The 24,278-nt window shown below is 44.1% G+C and overlaps 1 protein-coding gene across 1 annotated transcript in view; it reads left to right on the forward strand.

The window, feature by feature from the left end:
- RYR3 (ryanodine receptor 3) overlaps positions 1-24,278 on the forward strand; it is a 357,957-nt gene that overhangs the window by 277,355 nt on the left and 56,324 nt on the right. The window contains 5 exon segments of the mRNA XM_032593518.1: positions 4,066-4,196; positions 10,716-11,036; positions 13,375-13,615; positions 20,539-20,626; positions 20,735-20,827. Coding sequence (XP_032449409.1) covers positions 4,066-4,196; positions 10,716-11,036; positions 13,375-13,615; positions 20,539-20,626; positions 20,735-20,827 — 874 coding nt within the window.

Consider the following 24,278-nt stretch of genomic DNA (forward strand, 5'->3'; position numbering starts at 1 on the left):
GCTGTTCTAGAACCGTGGCCTGCCTCCATGTTCTGTCCCTCTGCTACATATCGTTTCCTCTCCTTAGCACCCTTGGGAACATACACGAAGGAACTTTCTAAACTGTAAAGCTCCAGATATTTGCAAGGCATAATTCTTATTACCGTGATAACTTTGGCTCTGCCTGGATCCCTAACAATAGACATTTGAGAGGCAAGATCTGGACCCATGGAAAATAAAATCAAGAGATGGACGAGGAGAGCCTGCAACTTAACAAATTAGAAAGTAACGAACATTGAAATACAAATTGCATTCTGTTTAATCTGACACCATTGACCAAGTTCTATATGAAAAATACTGTACTGGGCAGTAAGAACTGAAGGGGAAAGAGAAAGAAGGTTCCATATCCGGTGAACAAATTCTTCAAGTAGACCCTTTGGTTGCTCTGTAGATGCTTCCATAGCTCTTGCTCTGCTTGGTCCATACCCACCCTTCCCCCTGGGGGAGGGGGGGGGCACTAATGACTAGAGAAGCATTATAACAGCGGGACTTTGCTCAGTCCCTCTAGGAGTCTGGGGGCCAAGGTCATTCACTCTGTTATTTCAAAGCCTGCAGCATTAATTGGCCAACTTCTGGGCTTTACGTTTACAGAACTTTTAACAGCTGACCCAGGAGACCTGGTGTTTATCCTCCCTGTTAGCTGAATGGCTAATTAGCATCACTGTGTGCCCTAGACTAGAAAATGCCCTGTTGTGAGCCTTGTTGAGGCTCAGGCTTGTCAGTAATTAATATCAGAGAACACAGGGAATGCATGTCCCCGAGGCAGCACAACACTGGAAAACTGTCTTTTGCCCCAAGGGTTCCTTTGCCAACAGGCTAACTTTCTAGAAATCTACTTTTGTGAGATCAGGACTTTTTTGATGAGAGAAAGAGAAAAGAGAAGAATGATGGGTCAAGTTATCACCAGGGCAGCTGAGGACCAGCTGTTTTCCGAGGTTCATCTTGCTGGGCCAAGTAGACTTTGTGCTCAGATTCGACTTTACCCCTTGTCATCCTGATGCTCGCCCAGATTTTCTTTCATCACCGCTCTCCCTGTGGTGTTTCTTTCACCTTCATGGTTTGTCACCTTATTTCCTCCTCCTCCTCCTCCTCGAAAGGCAAGACTGAGGAAATTGAGTATTTCTCCTCAGTGGCCGCTGTGGTTGGTAGAAACAGTGAGGCTTTTAATTGAAAAGAACGGCCACCACTTGCGTATCCTCATAGTTGATATACCCAGGTCCTCGCTCCCCTCAGTTATCACTCAGGGTGCTGGTCATTGAAGCCTGAAGGTAAAATGATGCCCTTCTTCTTGGGCCTGTCCACCATCTTGAGCTCAGCAAAGAAGAGAAATAATGGGGGAAGAAGTGGTAGTGAGAGGGAGTGCAGGCTGAGGGAAGAGGACTGGCCTGAGGCTTGCTCAGAAGTGAAGCGAAGCGCCCCGCAGAGAAGCCCAGTTCTCACTCCCTCCCCTTCCAGCAGGGTTGTGGCCTCCCACTGGAGCCTGGAAGCTCCAGACACAGGACACAGAGGACCTGTTCTGTCTGAGGGCTGCTGTTCTGTCTGCAGAGCGGCCCTGGATGGGGGGCATGTCACAGTCGGACCTCCAGCAAAAGGATAAGGCTGTGCCATCACCTAAAGTGATTGCCTGACTGAGGACATTCTTGCTTGCGGGAGGCTGACTTTAAAGTTACCTGCTCAAACACTTCGGAGCTAATAAGCAAGCTGTCAGGTAATCCCCTAAAAGCTGAGCCTAAGAAGAAGGTAGAAGACAAGGATTAAAACCACATATATTGGGGCGCCTGGGTGGCGCAGTCGGTTAAGCGTCCGACTTCAGCCAGGTCACGATCTCGCGGTCCGTGAGTTCGAGCCCCGCGTCAGGCTCTGGGCTGATGGCTCAGAGCCTGGAGCCTGTTTCCGATTCTGTGTCTCCCTCTCTCTGCCCCTCCCCCATTCATGCTCTGTCTCTCTCTGTCCCAAAAATAAATAAACGTTGAAAAAAAATAAATAAATAAAATAACTCTCTAAAAAAAAAAAAAAACCACATATATTGTCTTTTAAGTTAATCAAAGGATGACTTTTTTCCCTAAGTTTGGTAACTTGATGGAAGTTGGAGGGTGGGTTCCAAGACTGCTTTCTCCCCTTCACTCACCCACCCTCCCCCTCCTCTCTCTCTCTTCCCTTCTCCCTCCAGTCCAACAGGTTCCCCATTGCATCTAGGCAGTTCTTGGCCCCTCAGGCTTGCCCCTTGCAGACTCTGTACCCCAGATAGCCATGACAAGTTATTTTTTTATGAACAATTAAGATCGCATTTTTAATCCAATAATCCAATTCAAGTTGGTCTCTTTCTCTGCTTTAATTAGTTGGTCCTAATTCTAATAATCAGACCATAAATATATGTTATTTTATGACATTGCTTTAGGTTCTAAGAAGGACTTTCACTATCTGGAAGACAAAGGTTAAGGTTCAAACTATGTGGCTTACTCCTCAGTGAGCAATGGTTTCCCTAACCATCCCCCACCCCATAGTAAATGCTTGTTGTACTCATCCGGAGAGCCTACACTTTTGACATTCTGGCTTCTTGGTGCTGTTGGAATTGTCAGCTGTTATCACAGTCAAGGGCAATTAACATGGCCTTCGATTCTGGTTTTGTTGGGGAGCTGAAGGGAACCCTGAGCTGAATGCCTTTCTGTTTCCACAGAACTGCAATAGTGCGGGGTTAGCATTTGCCCCTGACTCCAAGTGCACCCTCTCTAGCTGACAGTTTTCCCCATGATGGTTCTAGAACCTCTCCCAAGATACAGATGGATAACTTCAGCTCCCAGGGATTCTGCTAGTGGGCTTCATATACACAGCATCAGTGCTCACTTTGGTCAGATGCAAAGGAAGGCAAACAAGATACGTTGGAGCACTGTAAGCCCCATCCAATCCTTAATTATAGACCTATTGTCTGCATCTCCCACTAATTATCTGTGTCATGGTCTAACAAAGGACTCATACTATTACTTTGTTTGAAGAAATATTTCAAATTTTCTCCTTATTTGGGAACTGACATCACATGTGTAACTCACGTAACAGGTTTGTAGTCTGACTGTCATCCAATGCCAGTAATTGACAGAAGATACTGACGACTAAAAAACAGATGGTCCTGGTCTCTCATTCATTAGAAAGCAACAGGTGTCTGTGCCCATACAGGACCCTTCAAGACAGCACTGTAACTGTATTGTCTCACTAGCAGGACCTGCAAGGCTAGCCAGGACAACTGGCTAAGCCCAGGCCTGGAAAAGGGAAGCACTATCTCAGTACCAGCCCTGCTTTGACCAGCCAGTGGCTAGTTCTCATCACTTAGGCTTGCAGACTTGGTTAGCAGGCAGGCAAGGGCAAGTTCTTTCAGTTGGAGAACTAGAAATCTGAACAAGGAATCCTAAGCATTTTTTGTTTGGGTGCTTGTTTCACAGAAAGACTTGAGACCCAGACCTTTATACATGGTGGACCCTCACATATTTGTATAGAGTATTTGTGAGAAGGAACAGGTATTAGAGGTCTCTCCTCTAAATCAAGCAATGAGCTTTAGGATCTGACATTTCTCTTGCAAGGCAGGTCTTTTCTTTTGTGTCTTATTGTTGCTTTTGGCCCATTATCTACTGTTCCTTCTGCTGGACACTGGCTCCATCCAAAGCAGGGAATAGACACAGAGAACTTACACAGATGATTTCAAAACATTCTGAGTACAAAGAGAGGATCAAATTCAGCTTGGATGCCTGCAAAACTTGGTCTCAGAAATGCTGGGAGAGAAGAACAAAGCTATATAGTGTGTTATTATATTGCCTCAGCCACTTAAGAACCAGTTTCCAGGTGGTGAGACCATGCCATTGATCAGTGTCCAGAGAAACATGGGGGAGAGAAAAGTGTGTGTAATCTTGCTGACCCCAGGACCCAAGGATGTCCAGTATAGTAATCTATGAGACATCTTGGGAAAGGGGCCTGGCCCACAGTGCATGGGGCCAGCATATGGTGGTACCACTCCTAAATGGACTTCTTTGTTTCCAGGCAACGTCCTGCCCTTGGAGAATGTCTGGCCTCACTGGCAGCTGCCATACCAGTGGCATTCTTGGAGCCCACTCTTAACCGCTACAATCCACTCTCAGTCTTCAACACCAAAACCCCCAGAGAGAGGTCTAGTAAGTATCTTCCCTCAGGGGTCATCAATCCATATATTGAGAGGAGAGCATCCAAGAAGGAAGGACACCCAGGCAGGGAACAGCAGCCTTGTAGAACTTTGGGTTTATGTGGTCTGAGAGGAGAGGGGAGGTCAAAGACATGTGGCATGTCTCCATCTTACTAGAAAAATGGGCTTGGGCAAGTACATATAACAAAGTACGCTGGACTTTGGCTTCCTCTTCCATACGATGTGGTTGGATTCTAAATCCCTTCCATCCTAAAACCTTAGGCTTTCTAGTCTACCCTGGGTCTCAAGTGCCCTTCTGCACCTGGGGATATGACCGCTTATTACGGTTCCTCTCCAGATCCTCATCAGAAGAAGCATATGTGCACTAGTAACCTAATTATACTTTCCAAGTCCAGGGAGAGGCTGTGTTTCTAAAGAGGATGACCCCATGCTATCTATCATCATAGAAAATCATAGAAAAACACCAGAGGGGATTGAGATTGTACAAGAAAGAGAAGTTAACGGGAATACTGACACACTAAGTTCTAGAACAGCAGTAGGCAAACTATGGCTATGGGCCTAATCTGGCCCTGCTGCCTATTTTTGTAAATAGTGTTTTAATGGAACATGCTCACACCTACTCATTTACATACTGTCTATGGGCACTTTAGCACCATGTGGGGGAGAGGAAAATAATTTTTTCTCTACTCTTTTTTTTTTAATGTTTATTTTTGAGAGAGACAGAACACAAGAGGGGGTGGGCAGAGTGAAAGGGAAACACAGGTTCTGAGCTGTCAGCACAAAGCCGCATGTGGTGGTCAAACTCATGAGCAGTGAGATCATGACCTAAGTCGAAGTTGCATGCTCAACCGACCCAGCCACCCTGGTGCCCCTCTATTCTTTATTAAAAAAAAATTTTTTAATGTTTATTTGTGAGCGAGACAGAGCATGAGTGGTGGAGGGGCAGAGAGAGAGGGACACACAGAATCTGAAGCAGGCTCCAGGCCCTGAGCTGTCAGCACAGAGCCTGACACAGGGCTTGAACCCACAAACTGTGAGATCACGACCTGAGCCCAAGTCGAATGCTCAAGCAACTAAACCACCCAGGCACCCCATTTTCTCTCTACTGTTAATTGTTCTTGGCTGAGACCTCCCCACCCATAAAACAGAGATTAACAAGAGAAAAAAATTTAATTATATACATACGAGTACTTACAGGAGCCCCACAAAGATATGAGACTCCAAATGCAGCCAAACAATTGAGGCTTATAGATACACCATTCAGAGCTAGGAAAGGGATAGGGCTCTGGGAGTTCAAAAGGAGGAAGGCAATTCATAGAAAGGGAAAAAGTAGAAACGTTTGGTAAACGTGTGCCCTGCCCTGTAGTTGAGTCTCTCAGATGAAAAGGTGATCTCTGGTAAATAGCTCACTTCCTGGTACACGCCCCCATTCTAATGTAAATTTCCTTTATAAAATTTAGATTCCTCTTACACAAGGATAACTTCTCTATTTTCAGAGCTTCTTCCTGTGTTTGTAGATTCTTAAAAAAAAATCAGCCCAAATAATCCTTAGGCCAAAGAGGCATATTTTTGAGTGGCACATTCTGCTTCAGTTCAACCATAGGCGCAGAGTTAACTCATAGTGGAAAAAACTGTCTGCCTTGCAGATATTTACTATCCGGCCGTTTACAGAAAAAGTTCCCCACCCCCACCCCCCGTATTCTAAAACACCCTGAAACTGGAATCCAAGGCAGGTTATACACCTGCTGCTGGGGAGTTAGGAGCGAGAGTCCTCATATATGGATGAACTGTGATCCTACTAGAAGTCAGTGGAATAGAACAAAGGAACTTCAAACAAGGGAGCTTGAATGAAACTTGGACTCCAACTAGAAAGAACTATGATAATTTGATGTAACATGAAGCAAAAATTACCACACCTATGGTCCTAATCAATATTGCTGAAGAAAAAAACATAGCCATTTCAGACCAGAGCCTATCCTATTAAGAACCAATATTTTCTTAAAATATTGATTTACAGTATCAGTAGATGACTAGACTGTGTAGCAATTCATCATAGTCAAGCCCCCTTTTCAAACTGATATGAGATCCCGAGGAAGAGAGTTTGGAGAGTAAGCATTCATGTTACACTCCTTTGTCATTCTCTGCATGTAAGAATACAGAGTACTAAGCCACAGTGGCTTTATTCCCACTTGCTTCTTGATACTTCAGATAAAAGAAGCACATCGTCCCCAGAAATGACGACCAGGCCAGTTTAGACAAGGCCACTTAATAAAGTTCTGGTCCTGAGCTAGAATACAGGGGAGAGGAGTGTTCCCAGATTGAGTCAAGAGAAAACCTTGCCCAGATGCTTCAGCTTGCCAAAGTCTCATGTGAAATCTCTAATTTGCCAACCCTCTCAGCCTCACCTTACCCTTTTTCCCCTTTCTAAGACTAGCAAAAATAGATCTCTAACCTTGTTTTTCTCCACCCTCTGCTGATACCAAATGAGTCACATCTTGCAGCTAACATGGGAGCTGAACCACTAAGCAGGCTCTGGTAATGCTGAGAAAGAGCTGTGACCTCTGTAGTCAGGTGCCAGGTAAAGTGTTCCTCCCCAGCTCCAAAGGGATATGGGCCCACTCATGAGAGTGCTAGGTGTTTGATCTGCTCCAACTGTGATTCAGGAAATCCTGTATCTCTGTTTGACCAGGGTGTAGAGCTATGCCTCGGGAAATAGGCCTACTCCACTCTTCAGCTCATAGACATACAGTAGGGGGTAAAATCAGAACTTGACAAAGATGGGGGAAACCCTGAATGGGCTCTGGTAAGCAAGGGAATGACTCTGTCCCGTTGTTCTTCTCAAGGGCAATTAGAAACCTGTTCCTTCTTATTTTATATACTTGACCTTTATTTAGTAAGACATATCCATAAATAAAAAATAAATATAAATCATTGCATACTCCACAGGGAGAAAAAGAGAAGGGTGTGATTAGAGATGACACAGTTTTTCATCCATCAGTGACACACTGTGGGATGTGTCCCAGTCCCCTGAGTCCATGTTTTCCATCATTCAGTTAATCAACAGAGGGAATGCTGACCAGTGCGGCTCTTGAAAAGTAGAGCATACATGAATATGTATTCTGGGATAATCAGGTTAGCCTGGAGCGAGAGAATGACTGATGGCTTAATGGACCCTAAGAAAGTAGACTTCATTCATTATACAAAGTGAGTGGCCCCAAGGGACCAAGGTGGGGGAGGAATGTATAGGGTGACAAACCATATGAGCCTTTGGTTTAGAAATATGAGCTGATTTATCAAGGCTTCAGTCAATGGGACATCTCTATTAATGGACAGTTGGTGTTTTGCCAGCACTTCCTCATGTTAACTCTTCTGTAAGACCCTGGAGCATTTTCTGATTCATCCAGAAATTAAGATAGGCCTAGAAAAGGTGAATATTAGTATCTTCTAGGTATTCAAGATTAGATAAACCTTTGGTTGTGGGCGGCAGTGGTCTGTTAATCAGATTATCAAACAAGATACCCTAGTCACCAGCCGGTTTACTTCCATGCCCTTATTGGAGCAGTCATCCAGAGAGAGCGGTGGCCCAGGTCCCATGTGAGCTGTCTGTTTACACAAAGAGGTGGTGCTCTCCCATGCCGCCTTATGAAAGAGCTGCCTGGTGGAGAAAATCTGACTTGAGAAGCTAACTCAGTGCTTAGTAAAACGAAGATTGCTGGATGCTACCCCTAAAGTTTCTAACTCAGGAGATCGGGACTGACAAGTTTCCAGATGCTGCTGGTAGGACAACCCCACTTTGAGAACCACTGATCTAGAGATGAAAGGGAAGTATGTTCTAATGATAACCCCAACAGTCTCGTGCCTGATTCTTTTTTTCTTAAGTTTATTTATTCATTTTGAGAGAGACAAAGACAGTGTGGGTTGGGGAGGGGCAGAGAGAGAGGAAGACCGAGAATCCCAAGCATGCTCCAGACTGTCGGCACGGAACCCAATGTGGGCTTGAACTCACAAACCGTGAGCCAAAACCAAGAGTCAGTCGGACACTTGGCCAACTGAGCCACCCAGGCACCCCTTGTGTCTGATTCTAGTAGGACCCAGCCGAGGCTGTTTTTCAGCAGCATTCATTCTTTGGGTTTGTTATGTGGCATTAGGAGTATAAAACACCATCTGAATCACAAATGTTTCTTTCACTCAAGGGCCAATTACATATAAATAACTTTTAAAGGTCATTATAATGATGCCAGTGCAGCACCCTCAAGCAACTCTTTTCTTAGGTAGGGGAAGAAAGTGTCCATGGTGATGTATTGTCTGTGTGACATTTAAACACAAACACCTGAGCTGCCTTAATTATAATGTTACGGGCAATAGTTGTAAACTTCACTTGCAACTGCGGCAGTTGGCACTGTTCGACGTGCAGAGTTTCAAGATAAAAAGCTTGACTTCCCGGTCTCTAACTTCTTGTATATGTAAAATTACTTTGTGAGGCTCCTCCAGACCCCCATGTTGATGTCACCCCCGGTGGCTGTTCTGCTGCAGTGTCCACAGACTAGACTTCTCTGCACATGACCAACACTGGCAGTAAGCCATGTCTGACCCTTATAATTCCCTTCCCTTGCAAATCACAGGAGTGTCACATTCTCTGGCTCTCATGCTACTAATCCTTTTGAAGTGTCTGGATTTTTTTTAATTTTTTAAATTATTTATTTATTTATTTTGAGAGAGCGAGCAGGCAAGTGCAAGTGGGGGAGAGAGAGGCAGAGAGAGGATCCCAAGCCGGCTCTGCACTGTCAGCACACAGCCCGACCCCAGGCTCCATCCCAGTAACCATGGGATCATGACCTGAGCCGAAATCAAGAGTCAGAGGCTTAACCACTGAGCCACCCAGGGGCCCAGAATTATCTGGATTTTAAAGGGCATTGGTCCACTTAGGACTTTCAAGGAAGAGAGATCTTTAGCCACAGTGATGGCAGCAAAAAGTCGTCACTAGGCAGAGTGTTAGGAACTCATGGGGCCTCTTCCATAGCAGGGAGGCTCCTGCGTATCATTTGCTTTGCAACAGTCCATGCCATCCAATAGACTCACTTGTCTCCGCTGCAGATTTAGTGTCTCCAACGATGGCCAGCACTGTCCTATATCTCTGCTCCAGAAAGTGCAATCAAGGGAGAAATCAAAATGGTTCCTTTCAACTGACCAGTATTTCTAAAGGCCACAGAATTTGTCTGACCTCTCTTACTCATTAACCCTTCAGTTCCTATGTACCTAAATGATAGAGAAGGGAGACTTCCAGCCAGCGGTAACCGCAATGGCAAAGGGCCTGCAGGCATAACTCAATTCACAAAAGACTTTATTTGAAGTCTTCCACTTTGTCCTTTGAAATTCATGAGAACGTCGCATTTTTCTCCAAGCATCAAAAATAATTTCCTCGAGTCATCTAGTGGGACTGATGTTCCAGAAAATTGCTCCCCGTTTTCCTGTGGCTTCTCAGATTCCCTCACCCCTGTGGTGCCTGATGCTTTGGCCGCAGTGTGAGAAGTTTGGCTTGTGGGTGGAGTCTGCATAGGATGTGTGTCCTGGGTCCAGGTGAAGTAGGCAGATGGGGGGCAGGGGAGGAGACAGAGCTGTGGGCTTGCACTGCTTTCAGAGTCCCTGCTAATCTTCTCACCTTTTAAGAACCTCAGGATGCTTCCAGTCTCTCCTCGTCTGCCCTGTAGAACAGGATGGATATCCCCTGGCTGCTTCTGTTTTTGATTCTTGTATCTGACAGCCTTCCTCAATTTCACATTGAACTCCATCTGTTGCCGCATCATCCTGTCTGTCCGCATTCAGTGAAGTGACCTCAGTCTTAAGTGTGAGGAAAAGGTGGGGCTTAATCACTCTTCCTCACATAGAAGCCTTCGGAAACAAAAAGGTTTAAGCATGACAGGAAGTCTTGGCACAGGTCATCAATAACTTCTGTTGGAAATGCAGAAATTAATTCAAATACAATCCCCCCCCCACCACCACCAAATTTCAACCTATGTCTCTGGTCCAGCTGAAGGAATATTTGATGAGAGGGGGTTTCTTTTCCTTTTCTAACCAGTACAGAGATCCAGATGACTGAACTCTACATGTTTTCAACTAAACACAGATTAGTTGCTTTTCTCCTTCTAGTATTGTCTTTTGTGCTATGCATGCAGTAGGGCAGAGAGGGAGAAGTCAAGAGACTGGCTTTATCTCAGAGAAGTCTTGGGAAATGTCCCTCAGCTGTCTCTGTGATGCTCCTTTGGCATTAAGTTGAAGTGTTCTATGCTGATTATGGCATCTGGGAAGATAATCCAGCCTCTGGAAGCCGCCATCTTTATACAAACACCTGGAGGACAGAAACTCCCCCATATCCAATGCTCACTCATCTGGAGCTCGAGGGTGGAAACTTAATGTCTCAAGACCAAAGGAAGGGCGGGAAAGACAGGGAAGTTTACATTATTTGTGCTTTTGAATTACTGTCCCTGTATTCTTCCTGTACCCTCTTGGTCAGTTCTGGGGATGCCAGACACAGTGGAAGAGATGTGTCCTGACATCCCTCAGCTGGAAGGCCTGATGAAGGAAATCAGCGACCTGGCCGAGTCAGGGGCCCGGTACACGGAGATGCCCCACGTCATCGAGGTGATCTTGCCCATGCTGTGCAACTACCTGTCCTACTGGTGGGAGCGGGGGCCGGAGCACCTGCCCCCCAGCACAGGGCCCTGGTGCACCAAGGTCACCTCTGAACACCTCAGTGTCATCCTGGGAAACATTCTGAAAATCATCAACAACAATCTGGGCATCGACGAGGCATCCTGGATGAAGCGCATCGCAGGTACCACAAATGTCTCTTTTCCCAGCACAAAGCCAGGGTGCCTGTGTTTTCTTTTCATCTTAGTCCATCTTTAAACTAGTCTCCCTCCCCATCTTAGTTATTTAACAGTAAAAAGGTTTTCCCCTGGAGAGCTTCCTAGAGCAAATGCCTCTTGCCCACTCCTCACCTAAGCCAAGTCCCTCGAATCTCCAGGAAGCCCTTCTCGATACACTCTGCCTGACTCAGATGTTCATTGCTTTATTTGCTTTTGGTACTTAAGACTCCCGTTTGCTCTTACAGTAATGATTGTGGATATTTTCCTGGTAAGTGATCCTGTGTGTTTTGTACATGTAGAAAACTCACTCCCATCTGAGCTGTACTCAGATTGCTAGCATTTGTATTTCACGTTATGCTTTCTAAGACACTCTCTAATTTAGTTTCACAGCAGCATCACTTTGGGATTTTTGTTTATTATATCTGTGTCCCCCTAGAACTGCTTGCATGCAATAGGCTCTTAATGAATTTTGTTAGCTGTTCCTAAAGCAAGCTCAAAAAAAAAAAAAAAAAAAGGAAAGGCTTGGAAAATGAGTATGGAAAAAGTATGGAAAAGTATGGAAAATGACCATACTTCCCATAGTCAGGAAACCGTGAATATTTAGTGTCCTCTTGTCAAAGCAAAGTCTGAGGAGACAGAAGCCAAGGGGAAGCCATTGCCTTTCATCAACCTACAGTGTAGACAGCTCCATGGTGGCATTTTCACCCATGCCATCCCCTGGATCAGGAGACACAGTGACTGGGCCAAAGGGAGCTATTAACCCAACCTTAGATATTTATCTTCCCAGGCAAATGAGAAGGTATTCCTCTACAAGACCAAGGAAGAAAAGTTCCTACCCCCCTCCTGTCTCTGAAATGAACTGAGACTGGAATTATCAATATTATAGGTGCCCATAGCTACTAGATGGTACAGGGTTCTGTGAACAATATAAGTAAATAAAGTTGAGGTTCCTTTCTGACCCATTAGCCCAAGAACATTGCCAACCCCAAGGCAATTTGTTGAGAAGCTCTAATTTGTAATTCAAGAGGGATTCAGGGACAGAAGCAGGCAGAAGGACAGGCTCCTTCAGCTCCCTAGAGGTGCAGAGAGGAAAGGTGTCACAGCACAAGGGGTGCTGGTGGCAGTTGAACTTGACTTGTTACTCCACAGGGGTATCCATATCTCAGGCCACTTAATTGCTGGCACCAAAAAAAAAGTGATTTTAAGTTGTAACCCCATCTCACCCACATCTGGAATAGCCATTCTGATTATGGGTCCAAAGCAGAAGTAACCCTCCGGGCAGGGCAAGGTATAGAATGTGAATGGCTCTCAAAGCGCTGAGTTTCGACTTCTTGGTTGATGCATCTCAGCAAAAGCTGCCTTTGTCTCCTTTTTCTGCAATGGTCATTTTTGTGAAAGTGAAAAATAAGGCAGATTTAAAAGAAAAAGTGCCAGAATGTAGGTTATTTCCGATTGAAATGCCCTAAGCTAAAGAAACCTTGAAATACACAAAACATACACCATGCACATTGGCATTGGTTCTTGACTCTTATTAATTTTATTTCACTTATTTCTTTTATAATTACTCTGACTCTGATCGTTATGAGTTGGACCAAGAGGATATTCCATTTAAGGAAAAGGGTACGACACATAAGTTTTATCTTGCTCTTTAAGAGGCCCAGAATCACAGTCCCAAGTTCCACTGATTACTGTATCTGCTCTTTGACTTCTGGTGGCCACCCCAGCCTCTCCCTCCATTCATTATACCAGATAATTAGTTGATCTAGCTTCCTCAGGACCCAGAGGAGCCCCCAGGCAGCGAGTTGGCAGTTTTCAAACATTGGAGAGTGAGAACTGTGGGTGGATCAATATATTTTTAACAGGAGTTTCTTCTATAAAATAACCAGAAAGCATAGCACTGAGTGCCTACTTTTGGCTCAGCACAGAGCTGGTTATTAGGGGGAAAAGGCTCCATTCAAGGAATTGGTAATATTGTTAGCAAGCCTAAACCAGGATGAATGTGCTAAGGCTATGATAAGGAGCTAAGAGGTGTGGCAAACAGCAGGCATGACTGATAAGGTCAGGGGTGGCAGGGGCTCCCTGTGGCCTGGACAAGCAGAACAGGAATAGGGACCTTGTCCTGTGGCTCCATTCCCCAGCTGTGGCTTCCTGAGAGCAAGCGGGCCACTAAGGAAGGGAACAAGAGGCAGGGGCTATCTTGAGTTGATGGACTGTCACAGCCTCACCTTTCAGGATCACCTCTTTCCTTTTATTAATTGTTGTAATGTGTGAAATGAGGGGGAGGCTTTTTGTTTGCAAACGCAGTGTATGCCCAGCCAATCATCAGCAAAGCCAGGCCAGACCTGCTGAAAAGCCACTTCATCCCAACTCTGGAGAAGCTGAAGAAAAAGGCTGTGAAGACTGTGCAGGAGGAGGAGCAGCTGAAGGCTGACACCAAAGGAGACACTCAGGAGGCGGAGCTCCTCATCCTGGATGAGTTTGCAGTCCTCTGCAGAGACCTCTACGCCTTCTACCCCATGCTCATCCGCTACGTGGACAACAACAGGTATGTGGGAGACCTGGGGCAGCCTGTCCACAGAGTAGAAAGGTGGTGTGGGGTTGTGTTACAGGTGAGAGAGGGAGTCACGGCTCCTACCCCCCCCACCCCAGCCCCTCCAAGAGAAAATTCCGGGTGTAGGACCTCTGGATTGCGCTTTCCTTGGCCAGCGACTCCATATGGTCAATGACATGTCCACCCCTTCCATCCTCACATGCTACTGTAGCTAAGAAGGAATTGGTCAGATTGGGGCAGAAGTAACCCACTTCTTCCCCTCCTCTGTTCTGTCACATATTCATTCAACAGATATTACTGTGTGTCAGGTGCTGTTCTAGGCATTGGGAGACAAGAGTGAACAAAACAAAGATGTCTGGCCTGAGGGCTTTCATTGTGGTAGGAAAGTAAGGCACACAGACAATAAACAAAATAAGTACTTACATACTTAATGATATACTTTACTTAGATAAGTAAATTCTACAAAGCAAGGTTAAGGAGAATTAAGAGTGCCCCAGGTGGGTGGAGTCATAGTTTTAAATAGAATGTTACTGGGGCACTTGGGTAGCTCAGTCCGTTAAGCATCCACCTCTTGATTTCAGCTCAGGTCATGATCTCACAATTCCTGGGATCAAGCCTCATGTCAGGCTCTGCACTGACAGCATGGAGCCTGCTTGGGATTCTCTCTCTCCCTCTCTGCTCCGCCCCCGCTCACTGATGTGTTCTCTCTTGCTCATTCTCAAAATAAATAAACATTTTAAACAGATGATGGATGGATGGATGGATAGATAGATATAATGTTACTGAGAAAGCAATACTTGAGCAAAGAGATGAAGTGGGAAACCATGCAAGTCTGAGAAGGGTTATATTCCCAGGAAGAGGGAACATGTGGAGTAAGCCCTGAGGAAGGAGTATGTTGGGGTGGAGGAGAGTGAGGAGTAGGGAGGAAGGGAAGAGATGTCCGAAAAGCAATATGGGGCCAAGAGTGCAGGCCCTTGGAGGCCATTGTGAAGACTCTGGCTTTTATTCTGAGAAGGGAAGCTGGTGGACGCTTTAAGCTACTCTGTGATGTGATCAGATTCACTTTTTGAGCACAGCATAGAGGCAAATAGGAGGATGAGGAGACCAGTTGGGAGGTTCACAATGATCCAGTCAAGAGCTGATGGGGGATCCTTAGAGACAGAGCCAGCTACTGGTTGCCAGGTCCTGGGGGGAGGGGGGACCAGGAGGCACCTGCTTAATGGGATTGGGTTTCCTTTTGGAGTCCTGAAAATGTTCAGAAACTAGATAATGATAGTGGCTGCCCAACCTTATGAATGTACTAAATGTCACTAATGGTAAATTTTGTATTTTACCACAATAAAAAAAGTTTGATGGTTGGAGCCAGGGTTGTAGCAATAAAGGTTGATAGAAGATGGCAGATTCTGGGTCTATTTTGAAGTTAGAGCCCTTAGGACTTCAAATTGGGAATGAGAGAAGAAAGGAGGGTCAAAGATTATTCTTGCAAATGAAAGAATGGAACGTCCAGCAGTTGAGTAGGGGAAGATTGTGGGTACGGACGTTTTTTAAGGGGAATATCTGGAAATCACTTTTGGATATGTTAAACTTAGGTTGCCTATTCAATATAAAAATGAAAATGTTGAGTGGGCAGTTGAATATATGTGTCCAGAGTTCAGGAGAGAGTTCTGTTGTAGCCATTGGAATTTGGAAGTCATTAACATATTGGAGAACATGAGACTGGATGAGAGAAAGAATTGTGGGGGGGAGAGAAGAGTTCCAAGGACTGAGCCCTTGTGCTCTCCAACATCAAGAGGTCAGGCAGAAGAGGAGGAACTGATGGCAGAGGCTGAGGAGGAACAACCCATGAGACAGGAGGAAACCCAACAGAATGGTATGTCCTGGGTGCCAACTTCACAGAGCGTCTCCAGGAGGGAAGAATGATGAGTGAAGGTCATTGGTGATCTTGACAAGAGCAGTTGGAATGGAGAGATGAAGTAAAGCCTCTTTGGAGTAAGTTGGAAGAAAATGGGAGAAAAAGACTTGGAGAGAGAAGTACAGACAATTTGTTCAAAGAATTTTACTACAAAGAGGAGCAGAAAAACAGGATGCTAACTAGAGGTAGAAGTAAGGTCAAAAGAAGAGTTTTTAAGATGGGAGACTTGTCAGCTTGTTTCTTCATTAGTGGGAATGATCTAGTAGAGAAAGGGAAATTTATCTTGTAAGAGTGAGAGAGATAATTTCTAAAGCAACGTTCTCTGCACAGGCAAGGGTCAGCATTAGATGGTTTATCCACAACAACAAGCAGGGGGGGCAGGGAGTGTAGGTGCTGATGCTGGCGGATACACACACACACACACACACACACACACACACACTATGTCTGGGGTCTGTAGGAGTCCTTTCCTGATAGCTTCCATTTTCTCAGTGAAGTAGGAAGCAGGATCATCAGCTGATATTGAGGATGGGGAGAAGATGTTTGGAGGTTTGAGGAGTAAAGAGAAAGTGTGTGGTGATAGCCAGTGAGAGGGAGAGAGAGTAGATGGGTCAGAACAGTGTCATGTGATTGCCAGGCAGCATTAAGGGCCCCACCTGAGATCTGTGGTCATGAACTTAAAGTGAAACCCATCACCAGGTTGTCTTTTTCTCCAGCCAGTTCATCCCAGAGCGAGGCCCAGAGTAGGAAAAGAGTTGGATGTAACCAAGGTCGGGGTTTTGCAGTGTGAGTATGACAAAGAGAAATAGGTTAGTGTGTTGAGGGTGTATAGAAGAGAATATTCATAATGATTGACCATGGAATTTCAGCAGCATGTTGAGGGCGGTGAGGACATGGTGGGGGCTAATGTCTGTGAGCAAGCAGAAGAACAAAGGATTATTAGTCCTAGTGGAGAGCAAGGACCAAATGGATTTTTATTATACTGCGCCCTCTTAAAATTTAAAGTCCTTAACACGTAAATTTGAAAAGGTTTAATTTTAAAATACTCTGTTGTAGATATTGAAAGGACTTAGGACTATTTGGGGGAGCATTGCTAACTTTTGGGTTGGAAGCCATTCTGTCATGGGCAGGCAATAGGTCTGGATGTGCCCATTTAGCGTTTATTTTAGAAGGCAAATTGTGCTTATTGTTTAAAATAAGTATATTTAGCCTTTCGAAATAAATGCTTTACATTTACTATATACATAATAAAATCCCTTAACTGTCTGTGGGAAACCTTACTCTTGCAAAACAAACTCTGGTTTGAGGATCATCGTTTTCGTCATTTCCGATAGTATAATGACATTAGCAGTTTAGAGAGGGAATTTGTCAGAGTGTGAGGTAAAAACAAAAATGAAAGCAGAGTAAGGTTGCTCCTGGAATAGCTCTTTAATTGCATTTGTCACTGTTGACAATCAAACTCAAGATAGAGTGTGTTCTCCTTACACAGTGTTTGACAGTTGCTAAAAGTGGCAATGTCAGAGAGTCTTTGAGATCATCATTAATTCATTCATCCCCACTTTTCAGCCCGTTCTTCACGGAGCACCAGAGAACGTTATGGCCACTGGAGCCTAGCTTAGAAATACTTCCTTCTTAGGTGTATGCCTTTACCTTCTTTGAGTACTTTCTTCACCAGTAGAATTGCTGGCTTGGAATTATGGGAGTGTGGAGTTGGCAGGAAGAAGAGGGGTCACTTCATCTTACCTGTAACCGGATGAATAAATACCCCCTTTCTTTTCTCACAAAACTGTTCCAGTCTCTCTCATGGCACCAGTCTCAAGATGAAGAGAGCCATCTTGTCCTGTCCTCCTCCCTGTTCTTCCTGGTCACATTAAACCTTTCTACTTCCTTCGGCCCAGTCATGGCCATGTTTCAAGTTTCTTTGCCATTTGGAACACTGTTCTGAACAGAAGCTTCTGTTCATTAATCTTCAGTCCAAAGCTGACACAGAATAAGCAAGAACTCCGGGTATAGTGTGGTTGGAGCTGGGCAAAAATAGCTGGCTATCTCCTTGTGCAGGACATATGTCAGCACAGGTTAAACAGATCTCTCCACCAGAGTCAATGGCTTCTCAGCCTCCTTTCTGGCAATCAGGAACACTCGGAACACAAAAAATGAGCACCTTTAAACAGTGCAGCTTGGGGTGAAAAACCATCTCTCAGACTACAGAAGGGAATCTGAGTAAATGCTGTGCGGTGACTGCCTCGGGCTGTGTCCTCTGCAGGAGGCTTAGGAATAAGGTTGAGATAAGCCCTCAGCTCTAACTCCGACAACCTGACCATGGACATAGGAGCATGGCTTTACTTTCTTTGAAAGCTTGATAACTGGCTTTACTTTCTTTGAAAACCTGATAACTTGTCAGTTTGAAAGTGAAAATCTCACTGTCTTTACTCTTGAAGTCATCCAAGATTTTATTCTGTTCTTCTTGTTTTCTGTTAACATGCTCGGTAATTTCATCCATTGGGGTTGCTTCAGCTGTCACCCCCATTGCCTCTAAAACCAATCTTTCTCCCCACCTACAGCCTAGAATGTTCCACCTGCCTTTTGGCAGCACACAGTGCAGATGATTTAAAAAAAGAAAAAAAAAGACATATATATCAGTTCGGTACCTCCAAAAGGACAGGTGTCTGGATATTGAGAGAGATCCGGATTCTGGGAGACTGGGCGCAGGCAGGAGATGAGCCTGGTTGCCTCATCTGGGGGCAGAAAGGAGAAGGGCAAATAGGAGGAGTGAGGTCAGGATCTTCTATGTACCTGCCAATACCATTTTCATCTGATTTGAGAGAGGTAGAGAGTTTGTGTGCCTGGGGAAACATGTAATGAGGTATTCTTCATTCACACCTAGCGCTCTAAACCTGAAAGAAGGACCTCGCTAGAAATAAAGAGTGAAGATTTGCCTCCTAGAAGAAGGGTATTGAAAACAAAATTCATTCACTTGAAACTGCATTCCTATATGAAGGCGAAGGGATCAGAATCCTTTTCCGTCTCCTGTGAGGGAATATTGACCTCACCTGTTTGCAGAGCCCTTGCTGCCCATACGCCCTGTGGCTGTCCTTTTCCTTGGCAGGATGGTATGTGACCCCTCACCTCTTCCCACTCAGGGCATAGTGCACACTTACAAAGCTCATTTCAAGCTAAACACTGAGGAATGAATGGCTGGCAGTTGTGACCAAAGTTGACGTTTGATCCAGAAAAAGCAGTCCTGAAAAATCATATGAATGAAATCAGAAAGCATTACCAATCTCAAGCCTCAAGTTTGGATTGCATTTGGCTGCTAATAATGGATACCTGATTACAGTGGCTTAGAGAAATGAGAAGTTAAATCTCTACACATAAAAGAAATCTAAAGCCAGTATGATTGCTCCTCATTAGAGAGCCTAACTCCTCTGTCTTTCCATCCTTAACATTGGCTTCCATCTTTAAAGTTACTTTATGATGCACTGTGCCAATTAGAGTTCAAGCCATCATATTTTCATTCCAGACAGGAAGCATGAAAGCAACAGGGGAAAGGCACAGGCATCCTCAGCTATCCGAGGCATTTTTAGAGAGCTTTTCCAGAAGGTCCATCCAGCAGTTTCCACTTCCATGTCTTTGATCAGAACTTAGTTACATAGTAGCTATCCCTCAAGGGAGGCTGGGTAATGTGGTCTTCAGCAGGGCACAATGCCACCCTGAATAAAATGGGCTTTTGCTCCTAAGAAGAGGAGGATGAGTATTGGGTAGGCAACCTATAATGTCTGCCATGTACGGGAAAGACAAGTGAAGTAGAACCCAAGAAAGATGAGACAAGAATGTCTATGAGGCTGAAACTCCGCCTCAGCAGTAAGGAATTGAGAGAGGGGTCCAAAGACAGTCTTGGCCTCATGAGTCTTCACCTTTCTTCTTTATCCTGTTGCTCTCCACGAATGGGCAGAAAGTGTAGGCTGCTCACGGCAATTCAGAGCGATGTCCCAAGGCTTAGGGAACTGGCTTTTGATAGCTGTTACTCTGCATGCACTAATTAGGGACATTGGATTTTTCAGAGCATTCATGAGAACCAGTTTTCTTTAACCTAAGAAAGATAGTAGACAATTTAACTTGTACTGTGTTACTCTGCACCAATATTTGAAAACGGCAATATCTAGCCCTTTCAAAATATAATTAAACTCAAATATGTAAGATACTTAGGGATACACCAACTTGTAAGAAGTGACTGAATTCTTCTGCAATTTTGCCTTCTTGCCACCACTGTGAAATTCTTAACCTGGGCTGGTTTATAATTAAAAAAGAAAAAGAAATGAAATGACTATATATAAATTTCATATATATAAATATATATATTATGTATTACAAATTTTATATTACATATTATATAAATAGGGAATTTCTAAACCATTTCAGAGGACATAGGAAATGTTTGGTTTCTGCCTATATACTTAAAATAGCAGTGGAAAATCTATTGCCTTACAAATTTCATTCATAAAATTGGTTGAGAAGAAAGGGTGTGAGGCCTTAACTGGTTTTAGAGTGCTCCATATTTCAGAGGCTTGACAATGTCAAGTGTTAATTAGGTGACAAGATTAGGTGTTATAGTGACCAAGTCTAGTCTTCCTAGCCTTAGGGATTAAAGGAGGCCTGTCCCAAAACAGAGTGTAACCTTAATCATCTCATCTGTTTAAGAAAAGAAAAAAAAAACTACCCTTGACAAAATTGAAATGTTGTTCTCTGACATCTGTTTGCTAAGATAATCCTTGAATCCTTTGGTAAGATGGAAATGATTATTGTAGGTCCCTCAGCAGTATCTACACTTACCTGCCTACAAGCATGTAAGGAGTATACTGATATTTAGTCTCTCTGAAGATTGCCTCTGGGTGGGAATGTAGTTTTATCTGGATAAGTGTACACACCCAAAGCTGATAGAATTTTTAGTGTGACTCTTTTAATCATTACTGAATTTCATAGTATATCAATTTACTTTTTACTTCAGATCAAACTGGCTCAAAAGTCCCGATGCTGATTCTGACCAGCTCTTCCGCATGGTGGCAGAGGTCTTCATCCTGTGGTGCAAATCTCACGTAAGGAACATGTGGGCCCTGGATTTAGAGATGGCTGTGAAAGGTACAGACCTCAGAAAACATTCTTGTAATGTTGGCTTTTTTATTTCTCCCCCGCCCCCCACTTAGAACTTCAAGAGGGAAGAGCAAAATTTTGTGATTCAGAATGAAATTAATAATTTGGCATTTTTAACTGGAGACAGCAAAAGCAAGATGTCGAAAGTAAGTCCATAGAAATCAATTCCAAAGACTCTTCAGTCTTGACCTAAGCTGTGTATCTTGGATGTATGAAGCGATTAGTTCCGTACTGCATTTAGGTCAAACCACAAAAACCAACAGTCTCTACTGTTGTTTCTTTGAGAATGAGCCAGAAGGAACTGCTCCCAAATAAGCATGGTCATCACATTTTATGAATAAATAGCTGCTTGTGTGTCAAAAAGTTTAAGTTTCAAGACTTGCCTAAGGCATTCGAGAGGTCTCCAAAACCGAAGCTGCTGTTAGTTGTTTGAAAATAGAACTACTTCTTGTGTGGTGAAGCTGCCAAACTGCACATGCCTAGAGCCACCTTTTGATTAGCTACGAGGAAATTACCTTACTTTGAAGATTTCCGTAGCACTTGTTCTCACAGTAAGCTTGTTTTCCTCCTCTCTGGAACGTCCAGTGGCTGTTTGATTTCAGTTGTGCTGACCTCTTAATGCCTTCTGTTTATTTTCCATGTGGGTTGCATTCAGAAACCCAAACATTTGTCCATTCCCCGCAGGAAATGTTTAAAAGAGGGCATACCAGATATTTGAGAAAAAGTCACTTCTAGGGAGGTGTGTAGCAGGAATACAGGATGGGGACCTGCACTCCCAGCTCCTCTTGAGTCAGCTCTGCAAAGGGAGGCTTTGCTGTTGTGTTTGTAAAGAATTCTCAGACAGACTCCTTCAGGTGTAAATACATACATGCAATGTGATGTTTTGTTACCAGCTGTTATGGCTTACTCTTGACTCTGTTCCCTAGAGAAGTGTGCCTCAATGAGGGCTGATTGTATATGTCAAGTATGAGTGACATACCTGAGATTACGTCTCTCTCATTGCTGGTACAGTACTGCCTTTGAGGAACATGAAGGTGGAGTGTGCATGGGGACCCTCAGAAGTGAAAATCAGTTCTGGAAAGATGACAGTTTTGGGTTTGTAGCAAAGGCTTTGGAGCATCTTTCCAAATAACCATTTGGGATGAAGACCTGTGTATGTGAAACTGCAGACAAGGGGCCGGTATAACAACGAAAAATGATAACTTCACCCAAAACTTCACCATGTTTGCCTAGCTCTGGTTAGCTGAAGTCTCTCTGAACTTTCCATACCTTCTATCTTTCAGCTACGCTGACACTCACACTTCTTCCAGCATCCAAAAATTGACCCTTAGAGTTTAGAATCTGGTATACACTGCTTAATAAAGTTTGACAAATAAAATTGTGCATATACAAAGTAGAGAGATCAGAAGTATATGTTCATATTCAAGAGGAATCTTTGCTGCACAGGAACTTTATATAAGGTGGATCCTTTTGTGCTTTAGATGATTTTTATTTGATTTTCCAAAATTCATTTTGCATTCAACTTCTGACAAATGTATCTGCTGCTCATGTGAGATACACAAAGATAAGATTGTTCAGACTCCTGATCCTTGGACATTTGTTAAATTCCCTCTGAAGAGCCTTCTTACAGCCATCACTGGCTCTCCTTTGGCTCCACCCACCTACAGAAAGTCATTAAACCCCAGATAGATTTTATGGTACCTTCACCTTGGGTTAGATCCACGGGCTCAGCACTGAACCAGCTAGCACCCATTGTTATTGTCAGCGGATGGCAGCAAAGCAATGAAAATGACTCTAGTATAAGGATTTGGACCCCAGATGAGCAGAAATGGCAAAGACATCTCAATGCTCCGGTGCTGAGTGGTTACTTAGAGTCCTTAGGTTTACACTTGGAAAGAGATGAGGTGACAGAGGATGACATTTCAAAACTAACCTACTAACAAACTAACTGGAAATTCTGTTCATTCATATTGCCGAATAAGGAAAAGGGCATGTTTGTCTTGTCAGAGGATGGTCATATTCAGAATCTGTGCATCTTTGATAAGGTTCATTTGTAGGAGCAAACACTTTCATTTAATTCCCCTTGACCTTGGATGCCAGTTTTTCCTGAGCTACGTGGAAAAGGGTCAACGTTACAGTGTGATGAATGTGAGGACAGGCCACAGGTGTTAAATAACATTTACCATGCTCCTTAGGGTGACAAATATGCTTGTCGATCTTGTTGCCTCAGTTGAGACACAAAGTATAGTAGTAAGTAGGACTAGAGACTGAAAGGAAGCTAAGTCCTACCCTTGGCCCAGCTGTTGACTAAAGGTATTGGCCTTGCATCGTCCACGTAACTCTTCTGGACCCCGGTTTACCAATCTATAGAACGGGCTTGAGCTTACTATCTGCCTCCTCCGAGCTCTACCAGGATGCTATGTTTACAAGTCAGCTTTAAACTGCATCTCTACGATAGAGATAAATGCAGCACGTTCATTCAGATGGAGAGATACCATGCCTCCAATAAATAGCAACTCATAGGCATTTCTGGTATTCTTTGGACGTAGAACTACATATTGAGAGAATGAGGAGGAGGTATTCTTACTGTGAGTTCAATCTCCATTGCCTTTTCCTCCCTGAAATTAGATGTTCTCTCTGCTACCTAATCTGAATGGTCACCAGTGCTTGCTTTTATCTCCACTCTTAACTGAATTCTGGTGTTGTATAAATGAACTTGGCCTCGGTGCATATGGCGGTTGTTGGCAGAGATCTGTGTATTCGAATGCTGCATGCCTACACACACTGCACATGCCATTGCAAATGGAAAGGAGGCAGAAACAAAATATACGGTGGGCCACACTATTTATACTTGATTCACTGAAGATTGGTTCAAAGATGTGTTCCTTTTCTGGCAGCAAAAGCAGGTTGTTTTGGAGAGCTCATTGTATATTTTCTTTATATAACACCAGTTTGCAAATATGTGTTAAGCTAAATGTAACTAAGCTGAGCAAGTGTTTTTTGTTTTGTTTTGTTTTGTTTTTAAACTTGTTTTGTTTTCTGTAAAAATGGCAGCAGCTTCCTTGGAGGGGAATGGTAAATTAGAACATGTTTAGCCCAAGAAATGTGGGTCTCTTGCCCAAGATTATGAGTAAAAAAGGGTTGGAAGGCAGGAAATATTAGAGTGCCTCATTGTTTAAAGCCTCTCCACCCATGAGTGTGATTTTGGTGTATTGAAAAAGGACAGAGAAGAGTTGTGAGCTCATCTTTGAGGTTTTCAAGGGTATTCAGACTTATCTTACTCCAGTCTCTCCTCCTTCCCTCCAGTGCCCACCTTGCTCACTTAGTCTCTGTTCCCCTTGCTCTTGTGCAGCTCCCGTTTTCTCCCCTTCTCCCTACCTGTCCCCCTTTCTATCTCTCTCCAGCTCTCTGTCTCCCCCTGGGGGTGGGGGACAGCTTCCCCTCCCTCTCTCACTCTTTTCTACCCTACCCACCTCCTCCCTCCTCCATCCTCCTCCCTCCTCTCATTGCCTTCCCTCCTTCGCTTTCTCTCTCTTGATTTCTCATTCTCAGACTGGCTTGCAGAAATTCACCTTTCCCCCTAATACCTAATGTTGG

The sequence above is a fragment of the Lynx canadensis genome, chromosome B3 (assembly GCF_007474595.2).
Source record: "Lynx canadensis isolate LIC74 chromosome B3, mLynCan4.pri.v2, whole genome shotgun sequence".
NCBI classification, from domain to species: Eukaryota; Metazoa; Chordata; class Mammalia; order Carnivora; family Felidae; genus Lynx; species Lynx canadensis.